The following is a 15,937-nucleotide window of genomic DNA, read 5'->3' on the forward strand; positions in this document are numbered from 1 at the left end:
CTGATGATTATGATGAAGCTAACCCATATGTCAAACCAAAGTACAGTAAAATTAAAAGACAATAACCGGCATCAAGAAACAAACAAAATAAATCCATCAACATTACAAACAACAAATCAATTAATAGAGATGCCACCTCAAGTAAATATAAACCAAAAGAAAGAAACTACTGTATAGATGAAAATTTATAAAAAAAACTCATATGCAGATGTAGTGCGTGCTTGATTAAACTCTGCAGTAGAAGCAGGAATATAACAATAAATAGCTTGATAAATAACAGTAAAAAATTTGATAAAATATAGAAATAAAGAAACAACTTAATATAAATTCATGAAAAAGGATGAATGTATGAATCATTAGGTATAAAGAAAACCTTATAAACATTGTAGATAAATTTTTAGAAAAAATTCAAACAAAAGATCCAGAAAAGAAATGAGAATGAAACAGCTAAACGGAAGTACTCTCTACTAATTTAAGTAAAAAAATTGAAAGTTTTAAAGAACAATAAAAAAATATAACTCCATTTATCATAAGATAGATAGTAAAACGTCAACATTTTTAAACCATAAAAGTCTCACCATTCTTACATAAGACATTCAGTAATTATATAATCTAGTGAATTTTAACTGGTCATCAGAGTAGGTTACACTTTGGAGAAATGCAATGCTTCCTCAAAGACTAAGAACCACTAAGCATTATGTTTACTTGTAAACAAACCAGTACAATCAATAGACAAGATTTACTAGCACCAACATCACAAGAAGACGAAGAAGAAAAAGAAGCAACTCAGAAACTGTAATAAATATACACAATAAGATATATGATAAAATAATTCTGAATAGTGCTAATTTACAATTTTCAGCAATCAAGTTACGAATGGAAATAATTTGTCTATCTTACGAAGCTTATATAATCAATTGGATATTTGTAAATAATTTTCAAGTATTAGCAAGTAATATCCAGGAGCCTTTTTTAATAGTTTGTGATTTTAATGCCCTTAATACTATTTGGGCTTACACTGGATCATGCAGGAAATGTAGTAGAACAGATCATGAATTCAAATAATGTGTTATCTTAATGACAACAAAACTTGCATATTTCTCAAAAGCACGTGGGACTTTTACATTATTGGATGTCACACTTTGTTCACCCAAATAGTATAGATTTGACTGGGAGATACTATATACTGTACTATCTACTCCCTAGACAGGTCCCTCCTTTTGAAAATCTAAGAGACCACTCTGAAACAAACGATTATATTAAAAGTTTTATCCTAAGCCATACCCTGTTTCATACAACATCCTGACAAACATAAATTACATTGGTAGCCTGACACATCACCAGACTTAATAATGCAAAACTGTTCCATTGGAGAAAAATTAGGTTCAATGAAACTGATAAATCAGAACTGTTACAAGAAGGAAACTTATGTTAATAAGATTGATATACTAAACCCAGCATACAGTTGACATACTAAAACCAGTATACAACAAACACTGCATAGTCAAGAAGGTAAGTTATACAGGGAAGACTGATATGGAGACAGTATGTATCAGACATCCAGCAATGCTCCAAACAAAAAATATTCCAAAAAATTGATAGGTAAGGGACCCATCAGTCATATGTAGAGTGCTCATCTCCCATCACTTTTTTGTTGCTGTGACTCATCTTTCTTATGCAAAACAGTGAAGAAACAAGTCACTTACTTATGGATTAAGGGTGCATGTGTGAAAAACCTTATTTACTCTTCTTCTGTCTCTGTCCACAAGAAATAAGAATTTGTGTTTACTGTATGGAGTCATATTTAGACTGCACATGAGGGTTTTAAATGATGGAGGGGTTTGTATAAAAAATATGTTGTTAAGTTATAAGAACTTCATTTTTTTGTCAAGAGGGCGAAAAGTGAAATTAATTTTCCCCATTGTTGTCTTCTGCCCTTTATGCTAGAATTCCATGCTAGTCTAGATCTTCACACATGCCTTTTATTCTGCAATTTTCTTGGCCTTCATACTGATCTTTGTCTTGCTACTTTTATTTCTAATAGAGTTTTCTGATAACTATTCTCATCCCTTCTCATCACATATCCAAATTATCTCATTCTGAGAAATCAGTCTATCTTCCAGCTGTTGGACACCATATCACTCTTCAGCTTCATTTGTATTATGATCTCACAACACTCCAATCATGAATCACAACATTCTGTAACCACACCTGTGTCATCACAGTTTTTCAAAATTTCTTCCATTTTCTACATCAGTGTCCTTGTCTGTGCTTAAAAACAAATCCTTCATAGAAGCCCTGTGAAAGAAACAATTTCTGCTTAGTGATTTGGTTAAATTATTAATACTAAGCCTGAATGATTCATGATGTAATGCTGCCCAACTGTCATAAGTCAGTCATTTGATACATAACTAAGGGGGCGATTTCATTTGAATAATGTGCTGCATAATACTAAGTTAAGGTAAATAGAAAACGTTAGATTGTAAGCTTAGGGATAGAATAAAACGTCAGTTTAGTGCCTAAAATTAAAGGCAAAATACTGCCCAATTTATTACGCAAAATCCCATGAATCAGGCTGACATTGGTGTGAAATAGTGAACACTTACATGTGGGAGGAAATTGCATTCTTCTGTAAACATGCCAGCTTCATAGATGTACTTGATGGTATCACTCCAAATTTCTTCTGGAGTAGGGTGCAGATTTCTTGAAATATAGTTCAGAGCAGGTGAGGAGACAGGGCATTTTACTTGAATTTGTGCCCAAGATTATTGATTGATTGACTTCCTAGAATTGTTGCAACAGCACTTTTGCTTGTTTTGTTGGAAATATTAGATACACTATACATACAGTAGTTTTCAAAAAATTTCTTAAAAATGTCGCTAAACATGCAAGATGAAAGGCTTGGTGCCCATATTTGCATGTACCCTGAAAAAATTACCAATTAAGGTGGTTATTTGGTCTAAGGGATTGGTTTGGCTAAGTTATTACATTTAATTTGGCATATACTTATTTAAAATAGCTTAAATTGATATTTGATTTTTTTTACAGAACATGGTAACGTGACCACCTACGAATGGACATATGGTGAACCACCGTGCCAGATTGAAGAACCAAAACTTGATATTGAATTAGAAGATGACTGTGTTGAAACAGCAGCAGATGAGGTAAGAATTATTTGTTTACATATAATTTTGTAACACGCTTGCTATGGCGCTGATGATTTATTTTATAGACTTAGTAGCGTGTTAAAGGTTTTAAAATGCCTGTCGATATTTATTAATACCTCTATTTAAGAGATGCTTTGGAGTTCTGGCATTCCAATAAGTAACAGTCTGTTTGGTAACAAAGACCCAATATAATACCTTTACCAGAATATTTTCAAGATATCCACACAGCTGACAGCAATTCCATATAGTTCCTAACCAAAACTAACCTCTATTTTACACTTAATATTCAATTTAAAATGGTAGCATAGCAAAAACTCCTGCTAATAATGTAGCTGATAAGTACAGAAGTCCATTAAGTTGAGGTGTTATTGTTTCCAATCAAAATCCTTAAGAGAGAGTAGCTGCAGAGAAAATCAGGGAAGGAATGGCTGTTGTTCAGCTTTTAATATTGTAGCATAAACAATGACCTGCCCAGCTGTTTACCAAATAAAAATTTCCACAGCCTATACTGTATATACTCACATGGAAGATCCTCAGCTTCAGAATGACTTTCATGTAATGAAGATTAATCTATATTTCATACTCAAGTTTACTGGATGTTATCGCTTTTTTAATCTAACACCACGTAATCCAGCACTTACTGTTTCTCATGTTCTCCCTACCAGTAGGGTACTACATATTTTACAGCAGCTATGCTGTTTTGATGTAGCTATTCACTCTCAAACCACCTACCTTTTGCTTTTGTTGACTTTTTTCACCACATTATCCAACTCATTTCTCACTTTTTCATCTGTGCATTCTGACCATTTGATATGGAGGAGCAGTGAATATGTGGCCATAATGATTTTGGTTTTCTTTCAGGTTAGGTTTATTGATAATTACCTATGAAAGAAATGGAAATTGTTTTTAGTCGCTCAGGAAATTGTTTTTAGTTCCTCAGGGGATTTGAATGGGGTTAGAGATAGGAAGTATCTTTCCACCTGATGGGATCAAGTAAAGGAAAACATGTACATCAATACATCAGACTTTGCCCTCAGTATTAGTATGATTTACATGAATTGATCTTAGGCAGGCTTGTTATAAAGAGACATTTTCATTTAACAATTTTCATTGTTGATTTGGGAATAGCCCAAGAAATATTTTTTTTTGTGATATGGCCTGCAATACACCTGGATACTGTTGATGACAATGACTTGGAAATGGACTGTTGCCAACAATTACTTGGAAGTGAACAGTTGCTTCAGAGTCCCATATTCTTTGCTGCATGGCCCTCTTCATCCAAGATGGCAAAAGTAAACTAACTGGAGAATATGAATGATTTAAATAAAAGAACTTAATTCTGTTTTATTTGAACCCAGCAATTTTAAGACACTATTGGTAAGTAAAGTGAATAGTGGTGATAAAGCACTGGTCTGGATTCATTGGATTTACACAGAAGGATTGTAGCTGCGTGTATGAATCCAACAAAAAAGTCATTACTAAGTTACAGTCTGTTTGTAAGTCATCACCAGAGGAAAATCTTAAAATTAACATCTTTATGTATTGTATCTAGCTTTGAACTTTGTGGAGTGTGTGCCATGTAAGAGACTGAATACTATTAAAAGAGTTGTAGGTAAGGAAATAGAAACAATGGAATACTCGGAACAGAAGATTCAGAAAAAATTATAGCCAATTATAGACTTGTAATAAAATAAAAATATAAATTACTCAGTAAAACTACTACTTTTAAGTGCATAATGCATGAAGCTTGGTTGAAACTGATAGTAAAACATTTTATGTCAGCTTGTCTTTGATTTTATGTTGGCCAAAGGAAGATGGAAAACTGAAGGAATGCTGTTAATACCAGATCATCATTTTGAGGATTAAAAACTTAGTCCTAAGCCTTGATGACACCAGAAACTAATAGTAAAATGTTTTATGTCAACTTGTCTGATTTTATATGTTGGCCACAGGAAGATGGAAAATTGAAGGAATGCTGTTAATACCAGGTCATCATTTTGAAGATTAAAGACTCAGTCCTAAGCCTTGATGACAGCAGGAACTGATAGTAAAACATTTTATGTCATCTTGCCTGTGATTTTATATGTTGGCCATGGAAAATTGAGGTGCCCAGCGGAGCAAGGGCGCAAGTGCCGTTTTTTTACAAATTGAGAAAAATGCATTTGAAGTTTTCAAACACCTATAACCATACAATTTTAGTCTAGTGTTCACCATTTTAAAGGAATTTTATCTGTGTACCATATATCCAAATGTTATGGCTTCATATGTTATACCTCAGCAATGGCATAAAATGTAAGGTAAAGTAGTGTGCTGGATTGTTATTTTGCTTAAATTATAATGATTTTTGCTGCTGAATATCATTTTTTTGGCCATCTCTTAATTATTGACATTACAACACATAAGAATAAATGTTATAAATAACAAAAAAAGTCATGGTAAACACCAAAAACATAAGCAAGCTCAGTGTAAAAAAAAGGTAGAAATGCATTTAAAGTTTTCAAACATCATTGTCTTTGAAACCAACCTTATGATTTTAATCTAGTTTTCACCATTTTATCCCTATACCACATATCCAGAAATTATGGCATTATTATATGTTATACTTAAGCTATAGTGTAAAATGTAAAGTAAAGTAGAATGTGCCGGCTTGATTATAATGATTTTTGCGGTTGAATTTACTTTCTTTGGCCATCTCTTAATTAATTATTGACACTATTAGCCATAGTTAATACATTATTCAATTACTACAAAAATACTCATAAAAAGTAAAAAAAATTAACAGAGAATCCACAAGTGAGACAACAGTGTGTTAGCAGGCAAAGAGAGAACAGAGAGAAAGGACAAGACGGCATCTCTGTGTCCCGTCATACAAGATGAGAGCTGCTTCAAGCCAGTAGAAACACGAGCCCAGTCTGTGTGCGTTTTCATTGGCCGCTTAGGCTGAGCAAGGGATGGAGCTGTTGGCCCACATTTCTACGTCCCATAAGGGTGAAAAAGTACTTGTGTTCAATGGCATATTAGACCATAATGTTTCAAGCCTAAGGTCACATATGAAGTACTGATGCATAGAGGAAAGCTTGGAGAAAAATGTTTTACTGCTAACTCTTTTGGCTGTGGTGGCGCTTACACCCTTGCTCCGCTGCTCACCTCAATTGAAGAAATGCTCTTAATACCAGGTCATCGTCATTTTGAAGATAAAAGACTCAGTCCTGAGCCTTGATGGACACGAGCATTGATTTCTCAGATTCTTTTAATATACAGGCCACTGTCTTCACTTTATCTTTTGTTATCTTTTGCTAGAAAATTGTAGTATCGCTTGCTTCGTAAGTTTTAACAGATCCGTCTTCTTTAGTAGTGTCATTTTGGTTCTTGGGTACATGCCCTTTGAAGAGCCACAATTACATGGCACATTTGTAGTTGTCTCATTTAAAAGACTACCTCTGTTTATTTCTTTGGCATGCAGCCAAATTTTTAATTGCTGATTTAAACTATTTTTCTTAGCCTCTCCTTCAGCACCTTTTCAAAACTTTGAAAGTATGCTTCAGTAACTTTACTTCTCTGTACTTTCTACACAGAAATACAACCCCTTTTTTTGGCAGGTCAGCAATGCCTGGTTCTCCAGTTGATTTAGCATATTGTATGTTATTCCTGGTAGCCTTTTCCAGTCTTGGTTCTCTCCTAACCTCTGCAGTCCATGTGGAGATAAAATGAATATACTGTAGTAATGTGAATTTAACAAATTTGTAAGTGCGTGAGAAGAAATAAATTTATATCCCTCTGTGTGGTGCAGTGGGTTAGTGCCCTTCAAATTCATTATGTGATTGGTAAGTGATATGATTTTTGAGGCAATCATTCTTTATTCTTTGCTACCTTAGCTGAAGTTCATCAGTACCCTTATTTTGATATTCATTTGAATCCTTCTGTATTTATTTTCTGTCATTTTCGTAAGCTAATTTGTAAATGGATTGCCTTGATTTTAAACAATAGGCACTTGAACTTCCATATAAACTTGGCCAAAGCCTGCATTGCATTTCCAATTTCAAAATTTTTTACTAAAATTTCCTCTTCTGAATTGTTTATTTTTTACTCATACAGTACCTACAGTATATTTTCTTCCTTTTCTTGATTAAGTTTCTTATATATTGTACTTCTGGCTGAAATGTTTTCTTGCTATATTTTCATCATGTTTAGCATTTCTTAGATATTTTAGTCCGTTGTTTTTAAGCTTTATCTGTTTTGTCCTAGCCATTCAGAACTCATTTTAGAGGCTTGCTTGGTGTTTTTTTTAAAAATTCAGTGTAATTCAAGGTTATGTTAAAAAATACTATAGATGATTTCTGGATTGATGTTTAATCTTGTGCTTTTCACTTTTCAGATTGATTTCGGAGATTTACAGGACTCTCAAGAAATAGATTTTGGTGCAGATTCTCCAGGTGGGGATATAGATTGGGGAAATCTGGATGCAGATCAGCCTGTTGAAATTGACTGGGGTATTGGAGAGGCAGAGGTAAAGTAAAGTGATTGTTTGTGTTCATATGTGCTTTCAGGAATTTTTATTTAGGATGAATCTTACCTACTGTTAAAGTTAGCTTATATCTCCACACCAATAGGGGAGTTGGCATTCCAACAAAAGATCGAATGGCTGCCTGAATGACTATGTTCTCCACCAGGTTTGTTTCAAATGTTTTAGCTCTTGTCAGAATTCTCCTTGTTGCCATTGTGTTAAGATGCTCGTTGGTATTTCATGGCTGTTTGTTGCTATCACAGTACTGTACATTTATTTTTCTTAGGATGCCTCTACTGGAATCAAGGCTAAGAACATCAGGTTCTGTAGGAATGATTATTGTGTTAGCAGGATGTTGATTTTCTAGGAGATACTCAACTCTTTACTCCGGCTGCAGTGGTATAAAGTGTGATCTTGAGAATATATGTGAGGAAGTAGGGATTTTAGAAGGACTTTCTACTTAAGTTCATTAGTATAGGAAGAAAAGAGAAGCAGATGGATTGCAAAAGCAATTAGTTAGATCAGGTTATCATCCTGTCATTTCTCCCCCTTCTCCAGTCCTTCATCTGCAGTTATCCATGATCAGTTTAGGCTTTTCCTTTGCTAATGCTTTAGTTAGTACTGAGGCTTCCTCTTTAGCTCCACCTTCCTCTTCCCTTTCAGTTCAGTAAAAGCGTGTTGAGAATATAGAACAGGACGTAAACCTTATTTTGATCAGTACAAGGTTTGTCTGAATTGGTTAGAGAATCGGGACCGGTTCCCCCCATAGTGTGCAATCATTTGCGCGTTCCCTTGTAAGAGGTAAGGTGTCGGTGCCCTTGCTATAAGAGGTAAGGTGTCGGTGCCCTTGCCCATCGGTAGACCAAGCCTAGGACTGCCCTGCAACAGTTGGAAGAGTCCGCTGCCAGAGAACTTGGTCGGTTCTCGGGGCAATGTGGTTCTGTCCCCTCCGTCACCTGCCTCTCCATTTTTCATGCTTATAGCCTCGTATACAGGCAGTCCTCGCTTATTGGCAGTGTCGGTTAACAGCATTTCAGTTTTATGGCACTTGGCTAACAATGTTGTTAACCAGATTTTCGATGTCGGCCAGTAGTTATCAGTGTTGGTAAGCAGTTTATCGGCACTGATAAGTGGTTAACGGCGCTGATAAAGTGGTTTATTCGCACTTATGACATCTGAATGCCATTTATTACCATAATTATCGATAATTTTTAGTTATCAGTGCTTGGCTGAGAACGGAACCCCCACAGTTAACTGCGGCTGCCTGTAATGTGTTAGCCAAAAGATCTTTTTGGTAAACATTAATCTTCACTACATATGTGACTTCTGCTGTCTTCGGTACCTAATACAGTATGAGGTTGTTAGCACCGACAGTACTACAGTAATTATATAGGTACAGGCAGTCTCCGCGTTATGTCGGGGATTCCGTTCCTGAAGCGCGATGTAAGCTGGAAAACAATATAAGCCAGAACACTGCATTAAAAAATTGCTTAAAATGAGCAATAAAGTGATGAAAGCCTTACCTTTAATCCTTTGGTTATCCCATTTGATTTACCTTGCTTCTGGTGAGGTGTGCATCCATGACATTGTAAAATTTCCTCCACAAATGTACAGATATTCTTCTGTCGCTTACAGCGCACCATAAGACTGAAATGACATAACCTTGGAACATATGCTGTAACCCGGAACAAATTTTTTTTATGAATATATTTGAGAAGCATTGTACAGTCTCAGTATAAGAGATTACGACTTACAGCTAATGTTCATTAAATTTCCAAGTACAATGCTCCCCCACTTCTTCGTGGGGATAGGTTCCAGAACCCACCATGAATATGCAAAATCTGTGGAAATGCAAAATCCCCTCTAAAAATGCTTATAACTGCCAAATACCCTGTATCCCTTAAACTAAAATGCTTATAACTGTCTATTTTAAAGGTTCACTGCCTAATTTAATAGTTCAAACAAAATATACCCAAAATTATCATACTAAAACAATTTAATATCAGTTCAAACAAAAATCCACCCCAAACCATCGTCCCAAAAGCACCCGAAGTAATCTTAGATTACCCATTTACAACTATTACTCTTAAGTATATATGCTCCCTAAAACTCTTATAACAATGATTTACTAATTTTAAAATATTAATATTAATGTAAACACAGCAAAATATCTGTGTAATAAAAATTAGATCAATCTTTAATACAAATTAAATAAATCTGTCTTACAGAACATTTGACAGCTAATCAAGTTACCCCTGTTTACATAAGCATAGCCATTTTCACTCGTAGTATTGGAGTCGTTCTGTTTTCCTTTTACATAGATAAAAACAATTAAAATCGCTAATTCCCCTTTTTTTTAGAGCAACACTGTTTATTCATGAATTACTGTATTTTTCATATTGTGTTCGTGACTAAATGCAGATTTTATATAAGTAACTTACCAAGTAACTACATAGCTATTACGTTTCATTTATTGGCAGCTTAAATTTGAAAATTTGTGGTAGCGTTCCAGTATTTTGGTGTAGGTAACTTGCCCTGCCCACTTTCGGGGAAGGACAGGTACAACACTACTAACGAGCCCAATTCGTTTCTGCTGGTTGACAGCTTAACATGGTTGTTAACTTCAGCTTTCTTTTGACTTAGTATAATTTGCTGGATGATTTTCATTGTTATTTGATGAAGTGTTACGTGTCTTGGTAGCGACTGCGCTAATTGCATTAGCTTATTTAGCTTGGACTTTTGTTTTTCAGGATATGTGTGTCTCTAGTTCTGCTAGTAGTAGGTTTTGCAGCAAAGGCTATAATACCAGACTAACTTCTATCAATTATGACTCTCATACCATTTTTTGTCGAAGTAGAGAACAAACTTGCTCTTCAGTCTTGACTTGTGACGAATGCAAAGAATGGGGTTGGGGGAAATGGAAGACTTTAACTAGTTACTTAAATAAACTCGAGAGTAACAGATGCAGGAGAGCGGCAGCTAAGACCGAAGCTAAGAATTCAGTTAGTCAGGGTTCTCCTGTTTTGCATCCTCTCCCAACTCCTATATCTGCATTTTCCCCGATCACCAGTCCTCCAACCTTACCTGTGACTCCATTATCCAACTTCCAACCTTCCGAAGCCAATGCCATCGCCAGTCTGGAAGCCAGAATGGACCAGAAAATTGGTCTCTTAGTGAACACTGTAGCTCAGATAGGGGCTTCAGTGAGGGGCCTTATGGATAAGATTAGTGCCAGTGACGTTGGTGCAAGTGTTGTGTCAGTGGAGGAGGTGGCTACTCATCCCACCGATTCTCCTAGACAAAGGTCGTTGTCAAACCCCCTAAACCTGGGAGGAGGCAAACCGTAAGTCCCTGGGGGGTCGGTGGGTTTTGCCCCGGATAGTTGCCCCCTCAACTGAGCCTGTTGTTTGGGATTACCAGGACTCGGCGGACAGCCACTGGAAAGGTGTCCATATTGGAGTTCGTGCACTTTCATCAATTGATGCGGATTCTGGATCTTACGAATCCAAGTGCAAAGCGAGTCGGAAGCGCAGCTGGCGCTTCAAAAGTGCATCTAGGCCATTGAAAAGGCTATTATCCGTGGCTGAGTCCGAATTTCCAATCCCTTGCAAGCGGAACAGAGATCGGGATCCGAGTCCCAAACCTTCATGTAGTTTTTTGGGATGATTCATCTGGCGTGTCGCCCGTAGTGTCTGTGTCAGAGCGTAAGTTTCTGTCGCCCAAGCAGACCTCTAAGAAACACAGAGATCGCACTTTTGGATCCAAGGGATCCGAGCATCAAAGGGGATCCAGTTTAGTGGGATCTGTTGGCTCCAAGTACCTAGTGGGATTAGAAGGCTCCAAATATTCAATGGAATCTGAGGAATCCAGGCATCCATCGGGATCTGAGGGATCCAGTCGTCCAGTGGGATACGAGGGACCCATTCGTCCAGTGGAATCCGAGGGATCAATTCATCAAGTGGGATCTATGAGGTGTAAGTGTTTAGTGGGATCCAAGGGATCCAAACACACAGTGGGATCTAGAGGATCCGATGCACCCGTTGAACCAGTTTATAGAGGGATGAATGAATTTTTACTTAGCATTTCATGGTTTTGTAAAGTAACGTAAGTTTTGAGTGTGAGAGAGAGAGAGAGAGCGAGTGTAATTGTCGTTAGTGAGTGTTTCGGATGTTGGAACAGAGATAAGGGTCGTTAGTTGGAGTTTGTTTACGGCGCTGTCTGTCTGTGAAAATGCGAAGGAGATTTCAGTTTTGGGGGAGTCTTGAGTTGAGGTTCAACCTTGAAAGTGGACGGTCAGTTCGTCTGAGTTTTGGATACCGGTTACCAACATTGATGGTGCATGTGTCTCTTTCTTTTTGCTCGTTGTTGGTTGAGAGTCTGTTTTCAGTTTTGTTTGTGTGGTTTTGTGTGCTGTGTTGGCGACCGTGGACACCTTAATCCATCTCCCAGCAACCGAGGAGCAGGGTGAGTGTTGTGTGTGGTTATATGTTCTATGTATCTGTGTTGTGTGTTGTTTTGTGTTTTTGAATTCCGCCACATTATATTGGCGCCCAACGTGGGGCAACTGGTGTTGCAGTTGCAATTAAGATTGGTGGCGGGTAGTGTGACTGGAGGAAAGGATGGAAGAGGAACTGGTGAGGTTGAGAGAGGAGTTGCGGCTGTCAAGAGAGGAGAATGCATGGTTAAAGAGTGAGAATGAGAAATTGAGGCTTCAGTTGGAAGAGATGGGATCATTGGTAAAAGGAGCGAAAGAGGAAATGAAAGGGGAGATGAAAGAGTCAGAAGAGAGAATGGAAGAGAGGGTGGATAAAAAGTTGGAGGGAATGATGAAAGGTGTGGAAGAAATGGTGAAAGGTATGTTCAAGGGTGTTTTTGGAGAAGGGGCTGTTGGAGGCAGGTCCTCTGGAACGTGTGAAGGGGCAAGAGAGAAAGAAAAGGAGGAAGAAGTGAATGGAAGCGTGAGTGATGAAAGTGATGTGGGAATAGGAAGTAAGAAACGAGAGAATGAGAGGCAGGGTACGGAAAAGGGGAATGAAAAGCAAGGGAAGGAACAGAGGGAAAGTAAGGATAAGTCAGGGGAAGAAAAAAGGGAGAAGGGAAAAGGAAAGGAAACTGGTAAGAAGGGTAAGGAAGTGGGAAAGGCAGGAAAGAAGGGAGAGGGTAAAGATAGTAGTGATAGTGAGGTGGATGGAGGTGAATGGATAAAAGTGGATAAAAAGAAGGGGAAGAAGAGTGTAATGAGTAAGATGAATGTAAGTGCGGAAGTGGACTCTTTGTATTTGGAAGAGGGTATGAAAGGACAGAGTGAAAGTAGCGAAAGTGAGGGTGAAAGTGAGAAGGAAGTGAGAAAGGCTATGTATGTGAGGGAGGTACCCCGGTGTGAAAGGTATAATGAGTATGGAAGTAGGTATGTGCATGATTTCTTTAGGGAGTATGAAAGGTTTTGTCAGGATAAGTATGGGGAGAGTAAGAGAGTGTGGGCACGAGAATTAGGAGAATATTTGACTGGGTTTTTGCTTGATATGTATAGGGTTATTATGAGTGTGGGAGATGTTGAGTATGACAAGGTGAAAGCTAGACTAGTTAAGCAAGCAAGGCGTATGAAAGCGAGTGTTAAGTATAAGAGGAAGAATGTATTTGATGAGGCAAGAATGAAAGCTGGGGAAACCTTGTCACTGTATGCTTGTTGGCTGGAGACGTTGGCGAGGAACAAGTTTGGGGATGATGGGATAGATGAATGTAAGGAGTTAGTACGAAAGTTGTTAGAGACAGTGCCAGATGGAGTGAGAGAATTTGTGAACTTGAAGCGGAAGGAGAAGAAAAGATGGACGAGTGAAAGGTTGACTTGGGGAGAAATTTTAGAAATTGTAGAAGATTATGAGCTTGACAGGGTTATAAAAGAGAGCAGAAGTGTGAGTGTAAGGGCTGGGGTAGATGAGAGAGTGCCAGAGTTTGGAAGCTTTAGGGATGCAGTGTTGAGGGGCCCAATGAGAATGGCAGATAGTGTAATAGATAGGAGTGTAAGAGCAAGTAATGTGGAGGTGCCAGTGAGGATGAATGGTGGGTTTGTAAGGGAACAACAGGTTGGACGGGTTAGGGATAGTAGTGTACAAAGGGGAAGGTCAGTGAGTGGAAGTCGAGCGAAGTGTTTTAGATGTGGAAGGAAGGACATACAAAGAATGAGTGTAGGTGGGCTTTAGGAGTGTGTTTCGGGTGTGGGCAATCGGGACATTTGGTAAATGAGTGTACGAAAGATAGGGGGGTTAAATGCTACAGGTGCGGACAGGTGGGTCATATTGCTAATGGTTGTTGGGGTACCCGAGTGAATGTAATATGTGGCAACTGTGGTAAGAATGGGCATTATGCGAGAATGTGTTCAGAACCGAGAGTGAAGTGTGTCGAATGGAATGGAAGGGCATGTATCAAGTGTATGTAGACGAAAGAGGGTGACTGTGACAGCGAATTCAGGAAACTGAGTGTGAAGGGGGTTCAAATGGGTGGATCCTCCAGGATGCAAGCGGTGCGTGTGATGCATGTACGTGAGGGGTTGTTGCATGAGGGAGGCTTTGCTGGAAAGACTGACGAGTGCATGAGTGTGCAAGTGTGTTGTAAGGGAGTAAGATTAATTGCGTTAGTAGATACCGGGTGTAGTATGAATGTCATATTTAAGAATGGATGTGAGAAATTTAGGAATACGTGTGAAATTAGGAATTGTCGGGGAAGTAAGAGGGATTGGAAATTTAGGGATAACAGTGGTTGGAAGAGTGTGTGAACGGTTAGAAATTGGGGGTGTAATGATGGAAGAAAGTGATTTTTGTGTGATTGAGAGTACGAATGGTAAATATATTTTATTGGGATGTAAGTTTTTGAAAAAATGCGGGATGGTGGTCCGTCCTAGTATGAATGTAATTGAATTACATATGAAAGGGGATGTGCTTGGGGATTTGTATTTGGGGAAGGATGGTAGGGTTGAGCAAAAATTGTGGAAGAGAGTGCCTGTAATTGCGACAGAGAGGGTAAAAGTGCCACATGAGATTGGAGAAGTTGTGAGTGTGAAAGTGGCATGGCCGGATAGCCTCGGGATAGCCAACAATGATAGTTGTGAGTATGTAGTTGAGGGAATAGACGTAAATAAATTAGTCAGGGCAAATGTGTGTGTATATGATGAGGTTTTGAACATGAGAGATCCGAGGGTATATATAACGTCATTGCCGAGTGTCAGGAAGAAGCGAGTGCGAGGAATATGTGAGGGAAATTGCGTGGGAATATTATGTACATTGGTGAATGTGGATGATGAGAGGTTTGAAAGTTACAAGGTGGGCGAGAAAGTGTTGAAAGAAGTAATCGAGAAAGGGCGGTTGAATGTAAATAAAGTGCATGAAAAATTTGAGGGTCCGTATGAAGTGTTGGAAGTTGGTCCCAGTGGGCTTAGTTATGTTGTAGGGGAAGTATGTGTAGATGGTAGTGTGAGAGAAATACGAGCGCATCATAACCAATTGCGTAGATGGAAGGATGTACCGGAATATGTGAGAGAGAGTGGGGTGTATAAATGGTTGAAATCGAATGTGGGTGAACCAAGTATGCATGAGAGCTTGTGTATGGAGGATCAGCAATTGGTTTTGATAGAGTATGGTAGGAAACGTAAGAAAGGGAAGAAGAACGTAAGTGAACGGAATGATCGTAAGTTGTGTGATAGGGGTGTGAGTGCCAAAGTGAAAATGAGTGATAAAGCGTGTAATACGGATGAATGGGATGGTATGAATAGAACGTTATAGCATATGCGGGTTTGATATAACTGAGTTGACTGAACGTGTAGGGGTGAGTGAACGGTTGGAGGTGAGCGAAAGTGTAAGAGTAAGAGAGCGTAGCAGTAATAGACGAGTGATTGAAAGCATGAATGAATCGTTGCAAGAATTGGAAAGGTCAATGAGCAAATGGGTTGGGTTAGTTGAAGAATTGGGGGAGGTATTTGGGAACGAGTTAGAGGGTATAGATGAGACTGTGGATGAAATTGAGTGGTAATAGTGAAGAAGGTAGCATGAATCTGAGAGAGAATGGAGGAGAAAATGTAAAATCTGAACGTTGCTGGAAGAGAGAGCGAGTCTGAGAGAATGATTGCGTGCCCGCGAACGCGTAGGACCTGCTAGTGAGCATCCGTGGGTGTTGCGCAAGGCAATTTGAATGCAGTGTGAAAAGTGTTGGTTGGAAAATGCTAAAAGGGGGAGAATTATAGAGGGATGAATGAATTTTTACTTAGCATTTCCCA

At 38.3% G+C, this 15,937-nt stretch overlaps 1 protein-coding gene across 2 annotated transcripts in view; it reads left to right on the plus strand.

Annotated features, from left to right (window-relative positions):
• The window catches only part of LOC136830265 (CDK5 regulatory subunit-associated protein 3), a 119,933-nt gene that overhangs the window by 86,778 nt on the left and 17,218 nt on the right, over nt 1-15,937 (plus strand). For both annotated transcript variants that reach the window (XM_067089630.1, XM_067089629.1), the window contains exons 7-8: nt 3,049-3,164; nt 7,543-7,674. In XM_067089630.1, coding sequence (XP_066945731.1) covers nt 3,049-3,164; nt 7,543-7,674 — 248 coding nt within the window. The remainder of the gene's footprint in view (nt 1-3,048; nt 3,165-7,542; nt 7,675-15,937) is intronic.

Source organism: Macrobrachium rosenbergii, chromosome 46 (assembly GCF_040412425.1).
Source record: "Macrobrachium rosenbergii isolate ZJJX-2024 chromosome 46, ASM4041242v1, whole genome shotgun sequence".
NCBI classification, from domain to species: Eukaryota; Metazoa; Arthropoda; class Malacostraca; order Decapoda; family Palaemonidae; genus Macrobrachium; species Macrobrachium rosenbergii.